Source organism: Microcaecilia unicolor, chromosome 3, assembly GCF_901765095.1.
Source record: "Microcaecilia unicolor chromosome 3, aMicUni1.1, whole genome shotgun sequence".
Lineage (NCBI taxonomy): Eukaryota > Metazoa > Chordata > Amphibia > Gymnophiona > Siphonopidae > Microcaecilia > Microcaecilia unicolor.
The window spans coordinates 323,383,073-323,408,095 of NC_044033.1; the positions used below are offsets into that span (position 1 = coordinate 323,383,073).

General features: G+C 45.8%; 1 protein-coding gene across 1 annotated transcript in view; it reads left to right on the forward strand.

Annotated features, from left to right (window-relative positions):
• The first annotated feature begins 2,185 nt into the window (after window positions 1–2,185).
• TMEM242 (transmembrane protein 242) overlaps window positions 2,186–25,023 on the forward strand; it is a 35,127-nt gene continuing 12,289 nt past the window's right edge. The window contains exons 1-3 of the mRNA XM_030195488.1: window positions 2,186–2,290; window positions 17,736–17,836; window positions 20,460–20,597. Coding sequence (XP_030051348.1) covers window positions 2,194–2,290; window positions 17,736–17,836; window positions 20,460–20,597 — 336 coding nt within the window. The 5' untranslated portion in view covers window positions 2,186–2,193. The remainder of the gene's footprint in view (window positions 2,291–17,735; window positions 17,837–20,459; window positions 20,598–25,023) is intronic.

The following is a 25,023-nucleotide window of genomic DNA, read 5'->3' on the forward strand; positions in this document are numbered from 1 at the left end:
CTTTTTTGTACAATGCAACAAAATATCTGAATATGTAGCCAAGGTGGCAAGTGCTTTTGAAATATTTAGGTGGGACAAACTCAATTGGGACAAATGGGTGGCTAAACTGAAGGCAAATTGTATAGTTGAATAAGATATGAGGAACTGGTCTAAGTTACAGGGTGTGCAGTGAGCTAGAACAAAATATAAGAAAACCAATGGACTGTGTTAGGGGCTTATAGCCCATTTAGTTATGGTTCAACAAATGAGAAATCTGTTTGACAGAAAATATTTTTATTATTTTGACCTATAAACCACTTGTCCCTGAAACATGCTCAAACAACAGAATAATCCATTTATGTATCTAAAAGGTAAACTTCTACAAACAGATGAAGATATGATTCCATGTGCCCCAATGAAAGGAGAGTTGAATTCTTCTTCCATTTAATTTCAATATATTCCATCATCTTTATAACACCAGGCTTCCCAAGGCAGATTATAGCGCTGCGTACGTATAGTAGCGCTGTAAAAATGATAAGTAGTAGTAGTAGTAGATTACAACAACATAAGATGAACCCATCAGGAAACAGGATATTGTCACTGAAATTTGGCCATCTGTAGTGTAATACAATGTATTTATTCAGTTTTTAGTGTAGAAAAATGAGCACAAAATACAGAGTTTAAAATTGCTGTTTCTACCAGCTATAATAATTTTATAAGCTGCTTTAGTGATATTCAATTGTTATTTCATGATAATTATATCTACACTAGTAAAAAAAGGCCCGTTTCTGAGAGGAATGAAACGGGCGCTAGCAAGGTTTTCATGGAAGGTTTTCATGGAAGACAGAGTGAATTTACGACTGTGTGTGTGTGTGTGTGTGTGTGTGTGTGAGAGAGAGTGAGACTGTGTGAGAGTGTGTGTTCGAGACAGAGAGTGTGCCACAGGGGTCCCCCCTGCATGTGTTGGCATCCTTCCCGCTCCCCCCCCTGTGTTTCCTTTTCCCATATCCATCTCGTCCCCCTCCCCCTCCCAGCCTCAGGGTCGTGGCGCCCCCCCCCCCTGCAGGATCGTGGGCCCTGTGGCGGCGTTTTTCTGTATCGTAGTGTGTGTTTGAGAGAGTGTGTGTGAGAGAGAGTGAATGTGTGAGTGTGACAGAGTGAGAGTGTGTGTGGCGTGTTTGTGCGAGAATGTGAGTGTGTGAGAGGGAATCCCAGCTTCAGGGTGTTGGCCCCGCCTCCCTTGGGCTTTCAGGATGGTGGTCCCGCCGTCTGCCGGCGTTTTTCCCCCTTCCCTCCTCGCAGATTGAGGTTCGAGTGCCCCCCCTTCCCTCCTCACAGGTTGAGGTTCGAGTGCCCCCCCTTCCAGTGCCTTTCATGGTCGTGGCGCTCCCTCCGACTGAAGCTGTCTCCCTTCCTGGCACGTTCAGGCAGGCAGGCTGGCTCCCTGCGTGTGTCCAACGTTCAGGCTGCCTGCCTGCGTCGCTCCCTCCGTGTCTCCGAGTTTGTGCGGGCCCGGGGCGATGGGAGTCCTGCGAAGTTGGGAAATGGCTGCCGAGGGGCAAGGGCAGTGAGATCGCGTGTCGCCGATGCTTACGTCCCCGCCTGCCTCTCTCCGACGTTGTGCGGGCAATGTTAGTCCTCCGGAGGTGGGAAATATCCACCAAGGGTCAGGGACGGGAGATGGCGTTTGGCCGATTGTCATAGCGCCGCCCTCGACTTCATGACGTTATGATGCGAGGGCAGGCGAGACACTCAGGGCAAACCGGATATCTCTGGCGCCTCAATTTCCGGCTTGAGGCTTCAGAACGTTGGAGGTGCCTTTTATTATATAGAGATATGGGAAGCTTTAAAATAAATTAAAAACCTGTCCAATAAGTAAAAACAAAACAAAAAAAAAAACCTTTTGTCCTCCACCTTTTAAGGCACTGCCTATCCAATAGAAACAGCTTTAGACTTGTTACAGATGGACCAACAATTTTAAACAACGACAATGTGAATGCAGCAGCTCACAGGTTTGCTTGCTTTGTTTGAGTGAATGGGGATGACGGCTGCGATGGGAAGGGGAAACTTATATCGTCCTAATTGGCTTCCTTGCTTACAGTGGACTAGATAGGCTCACTTCCACACTCCTGTTTATTAAACCTCCTTGACTAGCACTACCCGCGCCCCCGTACACGCTGGCGCTTGTTCCGCTTCCGGATTCATGGATTAAGCATGGCGGCTCACAGAGAAACCCTGGCGGGAGACGGAGTGAACTGCGGAGAGCCCGAGAGCCCCGCGCCCTCGAACAGCCCCTTATTCCTCATTAAAGGTAGGGCGCGCAGGGAAGCGCTGAGCTTCACGCGCCACTCGCTTCAGAACAACGGGGGTGTGGGGGAGTGCGCTGCCCTGTTACCGTAATTCCCTCACGAAAGAGTTATATTATGTGATCCGTGTTATGTTTATTATTATAATTTCTGATGTGATTAAATAATTAAAGTAAATTCCAATCTGCAAAGTGCTGGTCTATCTATCCCTTATAGATTTGTAAACATAACCCCAAGCACCAAAGACAAAAGAATTATTGTTTGCTTTTAGATTTTCTTTCTTTTAATAGCATTTTAAGTTCTCTGGTAATTTTGAATGATTTGTGGTTAGAGGCCCAAGTCCCAACTGTTCTAGGGATTTTCTGTTGCAGAGTTGGAGGTAGAGGGCTGGTCCAGAAACAGGGTTACCATATTTGCAGAGACGAAAAAGTAGACACAAAAAATAGAATACCACCCCACCTCTGCTGTGCCCCAGTGCCTCCTTGCCACCCCTCCCCCGAAAGCCAGGTTCTATATGTACTGAAAATACTGGTAACATTGTAAATGACATAGTAAACGACGGCAGATAAAGTCCTGTACGGTCCACCCAGTCTGCCCAACAAGATAAACTCATTTTACATGGTATGTGATACTTTATACCCGAGTTTGACTTGTCTTGCCATTCTCAGGGCACAGACTGTAGAAGTCTGCCCAGCACTGTTCTTGTACTAAGTTCTGAAGCTAACGTCGAAACTCTTTAAAATTTACACTCCAGCCCATTCATATCTATTCAGTCACGATCAAGGCGTAGACCATAGAAGTCTGCCCAGCACCGTTTTTGCGTTCCTATTAACAGCATCCCCACCTAATCTCCACTAACATTCCATGGATCCATTCCTTCTAAACAGGATTCCTTTGTGTTTATCCTACACATGTTTGAATTCCATTACCGTTTTCAACTCTACCACCTCCCACGGGAGGGCATTCCATGTATCCACCCTCTCTGTGAAAAAATACTTCCTGACATTACTCCTGAGTCTGCCCCCCTTCAACCTCAATTCATGTCCTCTAGTTCTACTGCCTTCCCGTCTCCGAAAAAGGTTCGTTTGCAGATTAACACCTTTCAAATATTTGAACGTCTGTATCATGTCACCTGTTTCTCCTTTTCTCCAAGGTATATGCATTTTCTTCCATAGTCTAAATGCAAAATTCAAAAAGATGCATTTCCAAAAAAGCAAACATCCATGAACAGTATGTTCTACTTTCCTTTCCCTTCCCATCCATGAGCAGCTTTACCTTCTCCTCTCCCTCACTTCCTCTCCTCCCAGGCCTACCTTACAGCACTGGTGGTCTAGTGGCCTCTTTGGGGCAGGAAATATCTCCACTCTTTGTTGCTTGCTGCTGCCGCTTATCGAAAATGGCTGCTGAGACTTCAAGCGGTGGCCTTGCAAGACTTCCGTGAAGTTATGCAAGGCTGCCACTTGAAGTCTTGGCACCCATGTTCAAGAAGTGGGCAGGAAAGAGTAGGGTTCTTTCCTGCCCCAAAGAGACCACTAGGGCGCTCTATGGTGGGGGGTGGGGGGAGAAGACCCGCCAGCCCAGAAATCCGGACAAATAGGCTGGCTGGAAATAACAAACTGGACCCCCGACAGGCCTCTAAAAAGGAGGACATGTCCAGGGAAATCCGGACGTATGGTAACCCTAAGAAACAGGTCTGGCTCCACACATCCCCCAGAATCTATATAGTGTGACTTAAGTTGCGCGTTCAAATCCGGTCATATTCTGGATTTGTATGTGCAACTTAGCTAACAAGCCAAATGGCACTGATAATTATCAAGCAATTATTGACACTAATTGGCATTAATTAGAATTTAGGCACGAAACTAGCTAAGTGTATTCTGTAAAGTAATGTGCATAATTATAAGGCTCATAGTTGAAAAAGGGTCATGGAATGAGTGGGCTGTGAATGTTTCTAAAAAGTATGCGTGTTATAGAATACACCTGGTCCATGCCTAATTTAAGCATAGGCATTTACACTAAGTTTTACTTGGCGTAATTGCCTGTGACTAAATTTAGTCATGCGGACAGGCAAATGGCATATTCTATAAACCGCCTAAATTTAGGAGTATTCTACACCTAGGCATATTTTTTTTCGGCACCGATTTTTTTGTAGACCTGATATTATAGAATGTAGCCCTATTTGGGTAATGAGGGGCTGATTCTCTTAATACGCGTGTCTTTAGTTGATGGTTTTTATTATGCAGTACTTCGTACACCACTGAAAACTGCTGGTGCAATGATTAGTAAGTATGCAGAAATGATTTTTCGGCACTAATATTTAACGTTGAATACGTTTCCCAGTCATATTCAAATCTGTTCTCAAATTCTTACCATAAGACGTTAGACCCAGTTTTATTAAATAAAATTAGTATCAACTGACCTTGTGGCTCATTGATGTGCAGGGATCTGCTGGGGCTGATGCACAAAGGTTGCCGTTAAATATGGAAGCCGTGAGTGAGCTTACCGAGTTGCTAACAGTGACCGATGAACGCATGCAAATGAGATGCACAGAAATTTAATGGCGACCTTTGTGCATTGGCCCCTGGAAGCGCTTAGCTCATGCACAAAACAGTCTCTTGGAAAGTGTCCATGTTCTGCGCATGTTCTAGGCGCTTTCCCTCCCGAACCACCTGAATACCACCGTTTATACCCTTGCATGTTTTCCCAGGCTATAGACAGAAAATGCAGCCTTCCTCAGGCTCTCTGATTCAAGGTCAAGCGGTGGGTACTAACATCTGGGGGGTTTAAGCCTGTCAAAAATGTGCAAGACATCTCGTAAAGCACTATTAGCAGTCAAAATCTATCAGATCTGAGGCGGGTTGCTGTCCTTGTAGTCACAAATGGAGCAGAAGCCTTTTGTAATTCTTGAGCAGGGCTTATTCTCATATTGCCCTCACACACTACCACAGAAACAACAGCAGCAAAGGTGACAAAGTCCCAAAGGAAGCGGTGTGGTGCAAAATCTTTAATTAGTTGATAATAAAGACTCAACACAAATCATGTTTCGGCTGTAAGGCCTGCATCAGCAGTCTACAACCACAACAAACATATATATTTACACATAGAAGGTAGGCACCCCTCTCTGTGTATCGCATGGAATGCTCATTTTAATGCTAATGAGCTTGTCTATTACACATTTGCATAGAGGTTTTGGTAGCTGCTGTGGTGAACGGTAAGATCAAAGCAGAACCCTTTGTGCATTACTCGCTGAATAACGTGAATGCTAACTTGGTTAGAACCAGTCTAAATCAGATGTTGTGCATTGGCTCTTAAGTTTAGATTCCTCCTAACCTCCAAGGTCAGATGGGTCTGGGTTTGCTATTGAAGTGGTGTGCTGAAGCCTGGTGAGGAGAGAAAGCCCATATTTGCTACCTTGACACATTCTGCTGATCAGTAAGTGGCAGTGAGGATGCAGGGCAGGCTTAACTATATGGCATAGAGAAGCAGTTATTTAGGGTAGTAGCTTTTGGGAGGGGGCAATGAGCAGATGTTTTACTTTTGGGAGGGGGCAAAGCAAAACAATAGGTTCTGACAGCTGTACAAACTAAGGGCTTGATATCAAGCTGAGTGGAAATTCCGATGAAGCCCATTAAAAGTGAATGGGCTTTGTTGGCATTACCGCACTGGGGACTGCTAGTGTGGTTTGATAAAAGAGGCCTTAAAAAATCTATCAGCATATACGTCTATGGACAGAGAGGAGAGGCAGTTCTCAAATAGACAGTACCACAAAATCATTTACAAAGTTACTTTATTGAAAAGCTTTTCGTTAGGTATTTGCACACAAATATATCCATAGGAAATCAAAATATCCTATCCAAAATATCTCTCTCTCTCTCTATATATATATATATATAAAAGGCACCTCCAACGTTCCAATGAAGCCTCAAGCTGGATGAGGCGCCCGAGATATCCGGTTTGGCCTGCACTGCAGTCACTGTAGCTCCGCCCTCGCGTCAAAACGCGATGATGTAGAGGGCGGGGCGCCGAAGGCACAACACGCGACTCACACAGATTCAGTTACAGCACCGCTGCGGCGAGAGCGCTGCGAACTTTCATCGCTAAATCACAAACAAGTGAGTCACTGAGGGAGGGACGGAGGGAGGGAGAGGGGGGGGTTCCAACTCGGAAGGAACGGACGGAGGGGGGGTCTGGAACTCGGGAGGGAGGATGGGGGGGGGATTACCCTGCTAGCACCCGTTTCATTTTTTTCCCGAAACGGGCATTTCTTACTAGTATATGTATAAATTAAATGCAGTCTGGTAAATCCTTGAAAGACTGATGGAAAATCACTTCAGTTATCAATGCTTAAAAATAATTCCAGATGTGATGAACCAAACAGACGAAAACTTGATCCACCAATGATGTTACCACTATTCTGATAACTAAACCATTTCCATACAGTTCCTCCAACCTCCATCCGAATCTATTGATGTTAACTGAAGGATATCGTCACACGTCGTAGCTCTATAAATATAAAATCCTGTTAATTCTTTAGCGCCACCTCTACTACTGATTGTCCTCGCTGTATTTTGCTCAGTGCTTCGTCAGGAAGTACAATTATCTCTCAGGAGGAGAAAATTCCCAGGCATGGTTACAGCAACCGGCAGAAAATGCTGCTCCTGGAGTGATGATTGTACCTCCTGACGAAGCACTGACTGATTTACCAGCATTCAGCACTTTATAATTGCACTCAGTGGCACCATTCATATTATACTCAGGTTTTTAGAACACTACATCCCATGTTTTTTTATAGATTGCTCTTATTTACTTATTTATTTTTTGAGTTTGCTGTGGTTCATGCTAATTATACATGTATTGCAGCATCTCCATTGGACATGTAATATGATTTACACATATCCAGTCTCATCAATGGTTCACTCCAGTGTGTTTTTCTCATCAGACCCTTTTGTTACCATAGTTAAACTGTAGCTTTCTACGGAATGACTGATACATTTGATTACAATTTCTGCATAAGGTATGTGTGCAACATGCAGCTTCCACTTGTCTGTTTCTGATTGCTTTTTTCATTTGATTGATCTGTTTTTGAAATGATTCCTGTTCAATTATTTTAACCTTATTGTTCATTAAGTATTCCTTCATACAGTTGTATACATTTAGCATTATAGCTGTACACCATTGGTTCACACGTAACGTTGTTCTTTTATTTGGTTTCTTTTATCACATTAATGTTTGTAATTTTTTAAATATGTACATTTTTCGCCTAGACCCCTGATACAAGTACTAATTTGATTTCTGTTTTGGGGGGATTTTTTACTTAAAGCACAGATCAACAAATCATGTAAACCTGGTCTCCATGGCAACTAGAAACTACTTATTGGCACCCAGGATTTTCAGTTATTTCCTTTATTTTCTTCCTGTTGCTGCCAGAACAGGTGGTTTCTTGTGAGCCCTGTTACTTTTCGGTGAGTTGCAACTGCACAGGAACTCCCATACTGGTCTAGTGGGAGTGTATAAAGAGATCAGTGTGGGAATTCCGCACCATGCATCTTAAACTCGCAGAGCTGTGTGAAGAGAGACACACCTTTTGGCAACAGCCACCATAGCCTTTAATAGACAAACAAGGTAAGGAGGAGAAGCAGTTAAATGGAGTAGGAGTGGCTGGCTACATGGAGGTGGGGGGGGGGGGGGGGATGGAATGGGAGTTTGAAACAGTTAGGACTGATGGGAGAGATGAGAGAGAGAGTGAGACTGCTGAGGAAAAGTTGAAGCAGAGTGAGGGGGATTGAGAGACAGACTACTGAAAATAGGGTGAGGGGTGAAAAAGTTAGAGACAGGATAGGGGGACTGAAAGAAACTAGGTGAGGACTAGGTGAGAGGATTGAAGAAAGAAAGATGGGAGTAGGGGGTCTGCATACTGTGTCTTCCTGCCAGTGCCCTGCAGTGAGGTATAAAGAACCTGCTGGATCTACATAACTTTGTTTTTCTGTTACAGACTGAGGCCTAATGTGCTAAGCTTGAGCACATAATGTTCTAATGCACATGCTTAATAAAAAACAAAACAAAAAAAACTTTTTCTCTCAATGCAGTAAACTAATAGTATTCAATTTACAAAAGTCTGCCAGATTCTCTGACTCCTCCTGTTCTTACTGACTGCAAAAATTGCCTGGTGGCACAGTGGGCCTGGACACCCCAGCACCCTCGCCCTGGTTATCTGTCTGACACAAGAAGACCCTTGACCAGAGAGCCGCTATAACGGTGGTCTTAGGGTTACCACATGTCCTCTTTTAGGACATCTTCAGATATGTCCTACAGGATTTTTAATTTTTACGGAAATGGCCTCTTTTTCTTTTATGTGCTTATGACCAACACACCTACCCACATAATGAGAAACCATCTCAGTCTGGACACATGGGGGTGCTAAAGAGAGAAAAAGGCATTGCTGAGTCCCCTCTCTGCTCCCCTGCTGGTTGAATCTGCCAAAGGAATTTTGTTCATGCAGCACAATTTTAAGCATATATCATGCAAAGATTTTCACACATATCTCAGAAGCCAGCCAAAGGATATGCACTCTTACAATAAGTACGCTATTAGTCTCAGACTCAGTCGAACTCAAATCCAGAAATTATTGAAAAGTAGAATCTCTACTGCTATACTGTAAGTCACTGTTTGATGTGTGTTCATTAACTGCAATTAAATATTTCTTTAGCAAAGGTAGCAACTATTTTTATTTTTTCTGTCCTCTTTTTTGTCTCCACAAATATGGTAACCCTAGGTGGACTGGACCCCCTGAGTCAGTTATATTTACGCGGGGAAAGTATCCAGTGGCTTCCTTTTTTGACAGACTGATCCTTAGCAGTAGATGATGCCACTAGGGGCCAGGTGGTGAGGGAAGGATACCACTGGATGCTTCCCTGGACCAGAGAAGTAATTTTGTTTGTCTGGGAGGGGGTTCTACAAGCATTGATGCCCAGCTTATCACTGAGACCGACTGCCAGATCTGGGTGGTGGGGGAGCAGACAGCCAATCAGATAGAGGGAGACTTTGAGGACTACAAGCGGGAGGTGCTGGAGTCACTGGGAGAGGTGATGGTGAACAAAGCCTGAACGAAAAAGTGAGCAGGAGCTCTTGGGCCCAGAATCCAAAACCATCATGTCTGGATCCTGCTCACTAACGAACTGTGTCAAGCTGTAAAGCTGATAGCAGAAAGAGGTGGGAGGCCAGAGGCACCTCCTGATTTTATTCTGGACAATATATAGTTATATACTGAGATGGAGGTTGACTGTGATCTTGCCCTTGCCATAGGGTTTTCCTGTGCCCAGGCCTTGGGTGCCGTGCACCACATGGCCCCCGGGGGTATTCATAGGTGCATATACTGCAGCAGGACGTGTTTATCCACTCCTGCCCTAGCTGAGATAATATTTAACCATCTCTCTGACCTCATGTGCAACTTTCTTTAAATCAATCACCTTACTTTCTAACTCTTCCTACTTTCTTACCTATCTATATGTTACATCTTTGCTTTACCCTTCACTATCAATTATAATTCTCTATTACGTATTGTGTTGACATTGTAAATAGTATACCATGCCATACTTTGTATTGTTTTTGAATATTTGTACTGCTGTAATTGTCTATTGCTCATGTTTGATCTATTTTTACTGTACACCACCTTGAGTGAATTCCTTCAAAAAGGCGGTAAATAAATCCTAATAATAGTACATAAGTATTGCCACACTGGGACAGACCAAAGGTCCACCGAGCCCAGCATCCCGTCTCCAACAGTGCCCACTCCAGGTCACAAAAAAGTATAAAACATTCCATACTGCTTATCCCAGAAATAGTGGACTTCCCCAAGTCCATTTAATAATGGTCTATGGACTTTTCCTTTAGTAAGCCATCCAACCCTTTTTAAACTCCGCTAAGCTAACCGCCTTTCCATATCATCAAGCTGATCAATCCATAGACTGGTGGGTTGTGTCCATCTACCAGCAGGTGGAGATAGAGAGCAAACTTTTGCCTCCCTATATGTGGTCATGTGCTGCCGGAAACTCCTCAGTATGTTCTCTATCTCAGCAGGTGGTGGTCACACACAGCAGCAGCTCTGGCTAGGCCTCCAAGCCTAATCCTTAGGTTTTGTTGAGGCCTGGGGTTGAGGGCTCTTTTGAGCAAGTGCAAACCTGGTGGTGCCAGGTCCCTCCTTTTCTCCCCCCTCCCGCTGGCTCCGTTTAAAAAAAAAAAAAATATATATATATTTTTAAACGTCTTTAAAGGCGTTTAATTCGACGTTTCTTTAAACGTTCATTGCAGCTACTCACTGGGACACCAGTTCGTTACAGCTCGGAGCGGCAAGCAGGTAATTTTACCTTTTTATAGTGGGCAGGGGGTTCCCCGATTCTTCTCCTCGTGGCAATGGCGTCGGAGGGCGAGGGCGCAAAGGGTCGCTCCCCGGATCGCTGGAGCGCTTCTAGAGGGGATGCGGGGGTTTTACAACCTGATTCGCCCTTGATGGGTGATAGTTTAGTGACCGATGAATGTCCCGGTCGTTCCTCCGGCGTGGCGGTTTTTTCCCGCCATAAACGCCCATCCCCCGCTCCTCGCCTCCGCCATCTTGGCCGGCCACGCGGCTCGGACGGCTTCTTCGGGGCCGCCCTTGAGGTTGGAGACATTAATGCCATGAACGCCCTTAATTTGGGCGACGGCACAAAAGCGGCTAAAGTTAAGCGCCGTTCTTCCCGCGCGGCTCCTTCACGGAGTTTCGCGCCGGACGCCATTTTGGATGCGCAGCATGTCTCTCCCCCGCTATTGCGAGCGCCGGTTGAGAGTGCGTCTAGGGCTGTTGCCCAGGCTGCGGAAGTGCACAGTCTGGGGGGTTTCTCCCCCGAGTTTGTTTTGCTGCGGCATCAGGCTTTCCTCATGCAAAACGCTGCCCCTGCTCCCTCTTCTGATAAAGAGGTTGAGGTTCCCAGAGGTAAACGCCCTCGGGTTGATTTCCAGGCCTTGGAGGACTTTTGTCTCCTCCGATGTAGATGAGGGCAGCGTGTCTGAGGTCTCCCAACGATCCTTTGCGGATTCCTTGGAGGAGATAGATCCCCGCTCGGATGGAGCGGATGACCCCTCTGCAGCGCGGCTTTTTAGCCCAGAGGATTTGCCCAACCTGTTGTTACAGGCCATGGACACTTTGAAGATTTCCTCTCCGGAGGACGTCTCTCCCTCAGCCCCTGTTGGCTCTGCCATTATGCTGGGGACGAAGCGCCCGCCTAGAACCTTCCACGTGCATGATGCCATGCACACCTTAATTGCGGCTCAATGGGATGTCCCGGAAACGAGCCTTAAAGTGGCTAGGGCTATGTCCCGCCTCTATCCTTTGGCTGTGAGTGAACGTGAGGCCTATCTGTGGCCTACCGTGGATTCTTTAATCACTGCGGTGACTAAGAAAACGGCGTTGCCAGTGGAAGGTGGCACGGCCCTAAAGGACGCCCAAGACAGAAGATTGGAGGCGGCCTTAAGGTCGTCCTTGGAGGCAGCTGCTTTAAGTTTGCAGGCCTCAGTTTGCGGCTCCTATGTGGCCAGGGCGTGCCGGACTATGGTGCAGCGGGCTTCCCCCTCGGATCATTCCTTGAGGGCTGATTGGCCGGCCCTGGAATCGGGCTTAGCCTATTTGGCAGACTTGCTGTATGATGTCTGGAGAGCCTCAGCTAAAGGCATGGCTCAGACAGTCTCTGCGCGGCGGTGGCTTTGGCTGAAACATTGGTCTGCTGACCACGCCTCTAAATCCCGCCTGGCTAGATTGCCTTTTAAAGGCAAGCTGCTCTTTGGGGTCGAGCTGGACAAAATCGTGACCGATCTCGGCACGTCTAAGGGCAAGAAATTACCAGAGGTCAGGGCTCGGGTTAGTACTCGTCCCGATACCTCCATACCGCCCGGGCAAGTCGGGTTCCTCTGCCCCCTCTTCCTTCAAGAGGAATTTCTCCCCCAAGCAGCATTCCTTTCGCAGAGACCGCCGTCCCGGAGGTGCTCCCTCCGGTCCTCCCCCAGGGTCTCGTACCCAATGACGGGGCCTTGGTCCACGCCCCAGTGCAGATTGGAGGACGGCTGTCCTCGTTTCTGGGCGAGTGGACCACTATAACTTCAGACGCGTGGGTGCTGGAAGTCATCAGAGACGGCTACAAGCTAGAGTTCTGCCAACCCTTAAGAGACGGGTTTGTACTCTCTCCCTGCAAGTCTCCGGTCAAGCTGTGGTAGTGCAGCAGACCTTGGACAACCTGATCCGCCTGGGTGCGGTCGTTCCGGTGCCAAAAATCAGATTGGCAAGGGACGTTACTCCATTTACTTTGTGGTTCCAAAGAAAGGAGGTTCTGTCCGGCCTATCCTCGACCTCAAAGGGGTCAATCGGGCCTGGAAAGTGAGGCACTTTCGCATGGAGACTCTCCGCTCTGTTATAGCGGCAGTGAAGGCAGGAGAGTTCTTGGCTTCCTTGGACATCAAGGAAGCGTACCTGCATATTCCCATCTGGCCTCCTCTCCAACGCTTTCTGCGTTTTACAGTCCTGAGACGACACTTCCAGTTCAGAGCCCTCCCTTTCGGGTTGGCTACTGCTCCGCGGACCTTGTCCAAAGTAATGGGGGTCATAGCGGCCTTCCTGCTAAAGGAAGGAGTACAAGTCCATCCTTATCTGGACGACTGGTTGATCCGAGCCCCCTCTTATGCAGAGTGCGGCAAAGCTATGGACCGGGTAGTTGCTCTTTTGAGCTCCCTGGGATGGATCATCAACTGGAAGAAGAGCCAGCTGCGCCCGACTCAGTCCCTGGTGTATCTGGGAGTTCGATTCGACACCCAAGTGGGCAGAGTGTTCCTGCCAGACAATCGGATTGTCAAGCTTCAGGCTCAGGTGGACTAGTTCCTAGTAGCCTCTCCTATTCGGGCTTGGGACTACGTGCAGCTGTTGGGCTCTATGACGGCCACGATGGAAGTAGTGCCCTGGGCCAGGGCTCCTATGAGACCACTACAGCTATCTCTGCTGCTGCGCTGGACTCCGATGTCGGAGGATTATGCTGTGCGCCTTCCCGTGGACCCAGCAGTGCGCAAGGCGCTGAGCTGGTGGACGCAGACAGACAAGTTGTCTGCAGGATTGCCTCTGGTGACCCCGGAGTGGATTGTCGTCACGACAGACGCCTCTTTGATGGGCTGGGGAGCCCACTGCTTGGGAAGGACAGCGCAGGGGCTCTAGTCTCCTGCAGAGGCAAGTGGTCTATCAACCTCCTGGAACTCAGAGCCATTCGCTTGGTGTTATTGGAGTTCATCCCGGTACTCGTGTTGAAGCCTGTACGGGTCCTGTCGGACAATGCCACGGCTGTGGCCTATATCAACCGCCAGGGAGGTACCAGAGCGCCCCTCTAGCCAAGGAGGCTATGAGTCTTTGCCAGTGGGCGGAAGCGAACCTGGAGCAGCTTTCAGCGGCCCACATTGCCGGAGTCATGAATGTCAAGGCGGACTTTCTCAGTCGCCATACCTTGGAGTCCGGAGAGTGGCAACTATCTGCTCAGGCGTTCTTGGACATCACGAAGCGCTGGGGCCAGCCGAGCCTAGATCTGATGGCGTCATCGGCCAATGGCCAAGTGCCGCGCTTTTTCAGCAGAGGACGGGACCCTCGATCCCTGGGAGTAGATGCTCTTCTCCAACAGTGGCCGACACAAGAGCTCCTCTATGTGTTCCCGCCCTGGCCCATGTTGGGCAGGGTGCTAGACCGGGTGGCAAAGCATCCCGGCAGGGTAATCCTGGTGGGTCCGGATTGGCCCAGACGTCCCTGGTATGCGGACTTGTTCAGGCTCTCAGTCGACGATCCTCTGCGGCTGTCAGTGGAGCAGGGCCTGTTACATCAGGGTCCCGTGGTGATGGAGGATCCCTCTCCCTTTGGTCTTACGGCCTGGCTATTGAGCGGCAGCGTCTGAGGAAGAAGGGCTTCTCAGACAAGGTCATCGCCACTATGCTGAGAGCGAGGAAGCGCTCTACTTCTACTGCTTACGCCAGGGTTTGGCGTATCTTTGCAGCATGGTGTGAAGCAGGCTCACTTTCTCCCTTCACTGCTCCAATTTCTTCAGTGTTGGCGTTCCTGCAAGAAGGTCTGGAGAAAGGCCTGTCGCTCAGTTCCCTTAAAGTCCAGGTAGCGGCTCTGGCTTGCTTCAGGGGCTGCCTGAAGGGTGCTTCCCTGGCTTCGCAGCCAGATGTGGTGCGCTTTCTCAAGGGAGTTAATCACCTGCGCCCTCCTCTGCACTCAGTGGTACCTGCGTGGAATCTCAACCTGGTGCTAAGAGCATTGCAGAAGCCGCCTTTGGAACCCTTGTCGAGGGCATCTCTGAAAGACCTGACGTTGAAAGCAGTCTTTTTGGTGGCTATCACTTCAGACAGAAGAGTTTCCGAGCTCCAGGCGCTCTCATGTCGAGAGCCTTTTCTGCAGTGCACTGAGGCAGGAGTGACTATTCGCACAGTGCCTTCCTTCCTGCCCAAGATTGGTTCTCGCTTCCATGTGAATCAGCAGCTCTGTCTCCCTTCCTTTCGTAGGGAGGACTACCCAGAGGAGTACTCCGCTCTTGAATATCTGGATGTGAGACGAGTCATCATCAGATACTTGGAAGTGACCAATGATTTCCGGAAATCGGATCATCTGTTTGTCCTGTTTGCAGGTCCTCGTAAGGGTCTGCAGGCTGCTAAGCCTACAGTGGCAAGATGGGTCCAGGAAGCCATTGCAGCGGCTTATGTGGCCGCGGGGAAGGTGCCGCCTATCCAGCTGAAGGCTCACTCCACGAGAGCTCAGGCGGCCTCGATGGCAGAGGCCGGATCCGTCTCCTTGGAAGAGATATGCAAGGCGGCAACGTGGGCTTCGGCTCATACATTCTCCAAGCATTACCGTTTGACTGTGGCTGCACGGGCGGAGGCCCGGTTTGGAGCTTCAGTGTTGAGGTCAGGGATTTCTATGTCCCGCCCTGGGTGAGTACTGCTTCGGTACATCCCACCAGTCTATGGATTGATCAGCTTGATGATATGGAAGGTAAAATTATGTATAATCATACCTGATAATTTTCTTTCCATTAATCATAGCTGATCAATCCATAGCCCCTCCCAGATATCTGTACTGTTTATATTCTGGTTGAATTTTAGGTTCAAGTTTAGCCTTCAGTTACTTCAGGAGGACTTCGTGTTCAAGTTCTTCTTTCACTTGGATTCTTCAAGAGTTGAGACGACTTTGTGTTACAGTGAGCTGCTGCATTCCTCTCCCCTCCGTTTTACGGGGCTGGATTGAGACATAAATTCTGCCGGCACTCCCTCCCGCTTCGTGCGGCTGTAGGGCAGCTTTGTACCCCTCCCGCTTCGGCGGTGTTAGGGTCAGTCAGCTCCTCCCGCGGTTGCGGTTGCAGGATAAGCCAGATCCCCCCGCATCGGCGGGTGTGGTGTCCCTCCCCCGCTCCGCGGGGATGAGCTGGACGGATTCCCCTCCCCCACTTGTGTGGGGATGAGCTGGGTTAATTCCCCTCCCCCGTTTCGGCGGTGGTGAGCTGGGCAGAGTGTCCCTTCGTGGGTGTAATTCTCTAAGTGCTGAGTCCTGCGGATGGAGCTTTGATATCGACATACTGAGGAGTTTCCGGCAGCACATGACCACATATAGGGAGGCAAAAGTTTGCTCTCTATCTCCACCTGCTGGTAGATGGACACAACCCACCAGTCTATGGATTGATCAGCTATGATTAATGGAAAGAAAATTATCAGGTATGATTATACATAATTTTACCTTACCACATCCTCTGGCAACAAATTCCAGAGTCCAACTACATGCCGAGTGAAGAAAAATCTTCTCCGATTTGTATCAAATTTACAACATTGTAGCTTCATCGCATACCCCCCAGTCCCAGTAGTTTTGGAAAGTGTAAACAGATGCTTCACATCTACCCATTCAACTCCACTCATTATTATATAGACCTCTATCATATCTCCTCTCAGCCGCCTTTTCTCCAAGCTGTAGAGCCCTAGCCGCTTTAGCCTTTTCTCATAGGGAAGTCGTCCCATCCCCTTTATCATTTTTGTCGCCCTTCTGTGTACCTTTTCTAATTCCTCAATATCTTTTTGTGAGATGCGGCAACCAGAATTGAAAACAATATTCGAGGTGTGGTTGCACCATGGAGCGATACAAAGGCATTATAACATCCTCATTTTTGTTTTCCATTCCTTTCCTAATAATACCTAACATTCCATTTGCTTTCTTATCCGCAGCAGCACACTGAGCAGAAGGTCTCAACGCATCATCGACGACGACACCCAGATGAGCAATGAGGGTCTGAAGGGGTCAGACACCCTTCTGTTCTTGTGCTGCATCTGTATTCCAGCCCTGAACTGGCATAAGGATTCAGTGTTACAAGAAGAGTAATAATCCACATTAGATTATAGTATTTTTGTTTTGTTTTTAAATAGGGAGCAATTTCAAATTCAACATTTTTCATACTGCCGCACTACCCTTCAGCACAGTGCTTTTCCTCTGATTTCCCCATACTAAAAATTGACTGCATTGGGAGTAGGATCAGCACAGGAAAATCTTGAGTAAACCACTACAACACAGTTTACCGTATCGGCTTTCAGAAGAGCGAAAGAGCCTCAGTAAATCAGATCCTAAAAGAGCTGCTGCAAAACTAGGATCAAGATATTTCTTCCTTCCCCACCACTGTTCTTCTATAGAGAAGAATGGGAGTGGGGAGGGCGAAAGAGATCTCAGCTTCTGGCTCCTAAATTCAAAGAAAAAGTTTGTCAAGGAATACGTTAAGGTATCAAAGGAAATGAGCAAAAAACAAATTGCAGTGAATAGGAGAGTCAGTTTTTTGGACATTTTAGGGCTTAAAAACTGTTTGGATATCTTGTGCTTTTGTGAATATTTATTCTGGGGTCCTTTTACTAAGGTGCGCTGAAAAGTGGCTTGCGGTAGTGTAGGTGCAGGTTTTGGGCATGCGCCGATCCATTTTTCAACGCATCTCTTTTTAAAATTTTAGCCGAAAATGGATGTGCGGCAAAATCAAAAGTGGCGCGTGTCTATTTTGGGTCTGAGACCTTACTGCCAGCCATTGACCTAGCGGTGAAATCTCACACGGTAACTGGGCGGTAATAATCTACGCGCGTCAAGTGCCATTTGGCGCATGTCCGATATGCGCATCTGAAAATAAAAGTTATTTTTCGGACGTGCGCCAAAAATGAAATTACCACAAGAGCCACACAGTAGTTGTGCAGTAACTCTGTTTTGGCGCGCGTAGACGCTTATCAGCTTAGTAAAAGGACTCCTCTGTTTCTAGATGCTATGTTAAAGCTGGGAGTGCTAGAACTAGTTGTTCCAGCATTCTGGTTTTCACCCTGTGTCTTCTAGTACAAGTAAAATTATCTTTTTCTCAGTACATAAGGTCTCTGTTTTCTTGACAGGTGGAATTTTTCTTGGTAGTGTTGCCACTGTAGGAATGCTAGCTGGTTTCGGTACAACTCTGTCTTTGGCAAAGAAGAAAAACCCCAACTGGTTTAATAAGGTTTGTTTCATTTTAGATCCTTTAATATATATATATATAATATAATTATTTTTTTTTAAATACGTGTATAAGACTGAGGGAGGGAGGTGTCGTCGTGACTGACAACAGTAAATACAAGACTTGTGAAGAAAAACTAGGCTTGCATCCTAACATGTTAAATTATATTAGTAGTTTTACTTATACCCAGCCCAGGTTGATGGTAAATATAGTTCAGTGCAAAGGTAAGGTGTCTTTCTCACAAGTATACATAATTATGATGTGCACTTGGACCCAGTATTCAGTAACATATACTACCAAACCTGTGAGAATTAAAACAAACAAACAAAAAACTACCTACCAAGGACTTTACCATGTGCAAATGTCAAATCATAAAGTTACGTAAAAAAGAGTAGACTTTTTGGAACTAGTGTGAGTTCCTCCTTGGTGAGCTTTTCGCCTTGCCCTTCCTCCTTCAATAGACTTTAGATCCATAGGTCTCCCAGATATTGTAGCAAGTGCTATAATTATGAAACCATCCATACTGCCTTCCTTAAAAATAATTAATTGGACATTATGGAGCCAGTATTCAGTGAAACAATATCCGGTTAAAGGTACCCAGATAAAGATAACTGACCAGACTCAGGACATCTAGAAAAGTCAGTATTGCTGAGTATAGAATGCTAAAGACATCCAGATAACCAGACACGCTAGGCTAGGGAGTTGGCACAGAGACATGCCAGGGATTATCCTTTGCCAGTACTGGTCCCAGAGGGCCAGAGGAAGGATGACCAGGGCCAGGGCTCTTTCTGTGCCTAGGCACACAATAAGTAGGCATTCTGTGCTCTGTGTACATGGCATGGTTCCCTCTGATACCTGATATGTCCCCTGCTTCAGAACAGAGAGAGCAGATATGCAAGGCAGCTTTGATTCAGATGCTGTCTGCCAGTCAGTATGTATGATAGCTGTGTTGTCGAAGATGGTAGTGTGCTAGTAGGAATGGGACATATGAAGGTAGACTGCGCCTCCTAACCATTATGGCATGACTAGCGAGCTCAAGTGTCTGGTGCCTCTAACCATTCGATAGTGTGAAGGGGGTTAGGAGACAGTGAGACCTTGACAGCATCCCAGGGGGTTAGGAGATAGTGAGACCATAACAGCAACACAGGGCTGGGGGATTGCATGGGAAAAGGCTGTGGCTAGTGTGCTGTGAATGCTGTCTGTGTATAGAAGAGATAGCTGTGTTTTTCTTCACTGTTAGAAAAATCTTGTCATTCTGTTCCAGCAGACCCTAACTCCTGTGCTGTTTATCCTAGTTTCTTAGGGATCCTCTTACTAAGCTGTGGTAAAAAGTGGGCTTAACTAAGGCCATTTTTAGTATAGCCATAAAAATGGTTTTTTTTCCTATTTTTGTATTAATGGCCATGTACTATGGGCACTTATCACCAACCATTTTGTAGGAGGTAAGGCTCACACTATCTGTGTGCTAACCAGATATTGCGTGGTAATGTAGCTATGCTATCTGGTTAGCACAGGAATGCCTGCTCTCCACCCCCTGACACGTACCTTCAAAAATTCTTTTTCTAGCATGCAGTTAGTGTGTGCACATTTGGGAGTTACTGCAGGATGCCTGAGTGCATCCCACGGTACGCCATTTTAACCTGTGCTAGCTCCAAACACAACCGAGTAAAAGGGTCCCTTAGAGATTTATCATACATAAATACATATTGCCATTAGTTCTTCTCAATAGCACTCTAAAAATAGGTATTATTATTATTCATTTACTTCACCATTTTCCTGTATATTTATTGAACTGGATAGGCTTGTGTTCTGCAAAATACTTAAAGTGCATATATACTCTTATGACATTTTTTTTCTCATGCAATTAAAAAAAAAAAGATGGTCTCGTATGAGGATTATTTTACCACTTTGCAGAGATTTATTACTGTGAATTTTTTGTTTTTACTTAAACTGAATTCCACAGACTTCAGGCCCTTTTTACTAAGGCGCGTTAAGCTTTTTTTAACGCACCTACAACTAGCACGTGTGCTAGCCGTGTATGTGCCTATAGGGATATTGTAGGCACGTACACGGTTAGCGCGTGTACATGGTTAATGTGCATTTAAAACGCTAACACGCCTATAATGCGGCTTAGTAAACAGAGCCCTTAGGTATATTCTCTGCAGCTTCACACTTAGAATATAATTATCCATCGGTTAAGTGTGTTGTAGATCCAAAAAATTACCTTTCTCAATTGTCCAAGTCTGATTTTTTTTTAAATTATACTTTTCAGTATAGTTTTGTTCAGAGTTCTTGTTCAGGAGTAGCCTAGTGGTTAGTGCAGTGGACTTTGATCCTGGGGAACTGAGTTCGATTTCCACTGCAGCTCCTTGTGACTCTGGGCAAGTCACTTAACCCTCCATTGCCCTGGTACAAAATAAGTACCTGAATATATGTAAACCGCTTTGAATGTAGTTGCAAAAACATCAGAAAGGCGGTATATCAAGTCCCATTTCTCTTTCCCTTCCCTTTCATTAAACCTTTGTTTTACTGACCTATCTTGGCACATGAAAAGGAATGAATGTTTGAATATTTTAACTTCACTTTGAGCTTGCTTTTAAAAATTGTTTTAACTTTTTTTTCTCAGGGTGTCGCTGCCACAGCTGTATTACCAGAAAGTGGTTCATCCCTTGCCTTGCGGGCCTTGGGCTGGGGATCACTCTGTGCCTGGTGTGGTGTTGGACTAATCAGTCTGGTGATATGGAAAGCTCTAGGAGTTCATAGTGTGAGTACTGATGAACTTGTAGAAGGACAGAGCTGGAAGAGATCTTACTACTTATTTCTAAAGCACTACCAGATGTATGCAGCGCTGTACACAAACCAGGGCCGCTGGGGTGGGGGTGGGGTGGGGAAATTCCCCTGAGTATGGCCTCTGAGGGTGGGCCCGGTGCGGGCAAGCATTTTCCGGGTCTGTTTCTCTCCTGCGTGCTGACTAGGACCCGGATGATTGCATTAACGTGATAATGGGGTGACCCGGGGTATCGTGTCAATGTAATCATCCGGCACACAGGAGCAGTCAGACACAGAAGGTAAGGAAGCGGGCAGCCCAAATGTGGTGGGGGGGGGAGCAGACCAGGTGAGAGGACGGTCTTGCCCTGGGCCCAGATGTGTGTCTCGGTGGCCCTGACACAAACACACATGCGACAGTCCCTGCTTGGCAGAGCTTACAATCTATTCAAGACAGACAAGGGATTAGGGCAGCACATTTATTATGGGAATGATTAAAGCAATTTGGGTATTGAACAGGTGAATAAGAGGTTAAGATTTAAAAGCAGCCTCAAGAAGGTGGGTTTTTAGTGAGCATATGACAGAGACGGAGCATGACATACCAACTCAACATGGAGTCTGGAGTTGGTGAAGGAGGAGAAGGTTACAGGTAAGAGTGACTTAGCCTGATGAATGGAGTTCCCAGAAAGGAGTATAGGGAGATAGAAGAAATATGAGTTGCTGCAGAGTGAATGCAATTGTAGGTCAGCAAGAGGTCATCTAATTCCTCCATTATATTTAATGTAGTCCACACCAATATTTCTCTAATTTGCTAAATCTTCTGCTCCTTCTATGATGGCACTCTGTCCTTTTTATTTCCTCTTATCATATCAGAGTTAGCACATATAATTCAGTAATGCACGGTAGCTAACAGGAGTCTGTCTTGAAGTTGCTCACTGGCTGTTCGATCAGAAGCTATGTAGCCAACAATAACCAAGAGAAGTCATAGTTGGAAAACTAGAAGTTTATCATAAAATGGATTCTTTTTTCAGTAGTCTCCGTCAACCTTTCCTTTACCAAAGTATTGAAAGGTTGGGATAAGTTCTTCCTGGGCCTTGTTCAGAACAAATGTCATGTCAGTTGAATGAGTACATAAGGGGCTAATTTTCAAAGTCATTTCCACACAAAACTGTGGTTTGTGTAGAAATGGCTTGTTCTAAAATTACTTGGACGTTATGTGAGAAAACCCAGTTCAAGTGGAGGAGCTAAGGCAGGGACTGGAGTTAAATGCATACTTTTGGATTTTCAAAAGTATGTGAAGGAGTGTGGTAGCCGTGTTAGTCCACTCTTAAGGTTATCAATAGAAATAATTGATAACCAAAAGTATGTGTAAATTTTCTTGAAATTTTTTTTATCCATATTAAATAATAGATGAAAATGTGCAGGGGTGTGTTTGGTAGGGTTTTCAAGGGAACATACCTTTCCTTTGAAAACTGGTATAAAATAGGAATGTATTTGATGCACAGTTTAGAAGGGTTGTTACAAAATTGCCATCTAAGCAAATGGTAGTTCTGTTAATGTTAACTGTGCAACTACACTTCTAATGTTAATCCTATAGCACCTTTCTAGCTCATGCTGTACATTAGCCTTACCTGTAGTTGATGCTGGATAAAGGAAAAATAGGAATTATCTGAATGCCATTTTATACTTCCAGTTAAAGTGCAGTAAATACACAAGTAAGTGATTGATTTTGCTAGGTGGAAAGATGAACCAGTCTATACGGTTGTAGACTGGTTCGTCTTTCCACCTAGCAAAATCAGTCATTTACTGATGTATTTACTGTAGAAGCTAGACTGCATCATGACTCTGTTTCTTTATCCCTAGTCTGGTCAGTGGTTCCTAAACTTGGCCCTGGAGGCACCCCAGCTAGTCAGGTTTTCAGGATATACACAGAATATTCATGAGAGAGATTTGCATGCAGTGGAGGCAGTGCATACAGATCTCTCTCATGAATATCCATTATGGATATCCTGAAAACCTGACTGGCTGGGGTGCCTCCAGGACCAGGACCAGGTTTGGGAACCACTGGTCTGACTGATACATTTATTCTTAGGATGTGGTTTATCGTTAGGCATGGTTTTAGACTTAGGTCTAAAAAACGTTTAGTAGCAGATGTATTTATAATGTATTTTCTCATATTTTACAGCTCTGCTCCCAACTCAACCTAGTTCATTGATCATAGACATGTATTATGGTGATGATAATGTATTTAATTAGTGTATTTTATTGTAAACCTCTGGGTCAAACTTTATTGTTTGAGGAAAGCACTATACAGTTATAACATCAGAACATGGTAACATAGTTAACAGGGAAGTTAGTTATGCAAGAAATCCATACTTGAAAATGAATGCAGCACTTGATGTCAGCACTAGAAAAATACTACTTTTTTTTTTAATTGTTGTGGAACTTGGGGTGAGGTGTCAAAATGGATTTATCACAGCAAATAATAGCCATGGAACATTAAAACATATGCATTCAAGAGATTTCATTTTGGACATCCTTTTCTCTCTAGAGGGACCCTTTAAAAAGGCACTTTTAAAACACCAAAGCATCTCTGAAGGTAAAATGCCGTTTTTGAGTGTGAGGTGCTAATATACAGTAGGTTTACACACTTAAAAGGAACAAATTACTTTGGTAACTTTCTTTTCCAAATTTTCATGCCTTGTACTTGTCTGCCTCACTGTGGAGCAATGTGCTCTTGCAACAGCTATAATACCAAGTTTCATGATATTTATTTATTTGTTACATTTGTATCCTACATTTTCCCACATATTTGTAGGCTCAATGTGGCTTACATAATACATGTATGTATCAGAGGAAAATTTGTCTTTTTCATGTAGACATTACCTTGCCTCACTGGGGCAGTGTTTCCAAATGGGTTTTGTGCACACCATGACATAAATTAACTTTGTTCCTACACCAGGGTATGTGGAGTATGATCCTCTAAGGGGATATGTATGTAGTGAATAAGGTATCTTGTAATGCATACCCTCAAAAACATTTCAGTGTTGCTGGTTTTGTGAATCAGTAAAATGTGTCTCCAAAGGAGCTGAGAGAAAGTACGTTTTGATGAAATATATGCTCAAGAGTGGCGGGACCTACTCACTAGCTCCCAAATATTTAACTCAAAAGAAGAATGCTCCAGATACAACATCCTTGCAATTACAAAGAAAGATGTCTGGAAAACAACATTCCATCTGGTTCTGCATTTCACTCCACCTTCAGTAGTTTTAGCACACCGATGTCTCCTAGTGACAGCAGTAATCTGGCAATAAGATGCTCTCACTACGAATATAAAACTTGGAATGCAACTTGCTTATAAATGAAGAGAAAGGTTTGTAAAGAAATGTGGAACATTAAATAGTTGTCACCTGATGAAATATGCTAGGGTAGTGTGATATGCCTAATTGTCTGGGGGTGGGTGACTGCGGCGGCAGTCAAAGCTAACGTAAGTAGACACTACTTATGCAAGTCAGAATCATAAGAGCTAGGGGAGGAAGTGATGTCATCACTGGGTATGGCTGCATGGAAGTAGAGCTCCTGGAGATTTCCCCAACATTAGCTTTAAAATCTATACCTGCGGTCCTGGCTGATGGAGTACAGTGCTCTTTAGCTTGTAGTGTTCTGGAGGGTGTATCTGGGCATGTGAGCGCCCCAAAGCCATGGATTTATCCCCCTTTGCTTACTCTGGATCAGCAGGGTACAGCACCATGAGGCGTGACCCAAATAGCAAGATGGCCTCAGAGCCCTCGCAGCTTGAGTGCTCCCAGTCTCCTGTCCTGTTTCCAGCTGAGACAAATCGAGCGGTATCGCCTACACTGCAGGGTAAGCCCCTACATGAAATTCCAGAATGGCTCTGGGATATTAAGACCAGTTTAAAAGCAGTTCAAGAGGGGCATGGCAAAATGGCGGTGTGATCTCCGGTGAGAGAACGCTATCCTGCTGCTTGATGCTTCTTCGGAGAAAACCTTTTGCTTCTTTCCAATATGCCTCATACTAAGAGGAAAGGGAATGTCAGGTTAGTTCCCCCAACTACCTTGACTTCGTCCTCAGTCCAGCAGAGGCTGGATCGATTCCTCACCGGAGCCTCTCCATTGAATTTGAGGGCGGATCCCGCGGTGGAGTGTACCGAGGGAGCGGAATCTCCACAGGGACAAGAAACATCACTATCGCCTCCCTCAGTTTCCAACAACCCTCCTTGTCTGGCTTCCACTGCTTCGGTAAAGGAAAGTACATAGGCTACCGAAAGTGCAGCGTCTGAACTTCCTGTTGGGGGAATACCGTTTCAGAAATGGTGCCTGGAAAAGTGAGGCCAGTGGATTTTCTGCGGCCTCGGAAACAACAAAGGAGGTTGACCTTGGACAAATATGGGAAATGCTCAACAA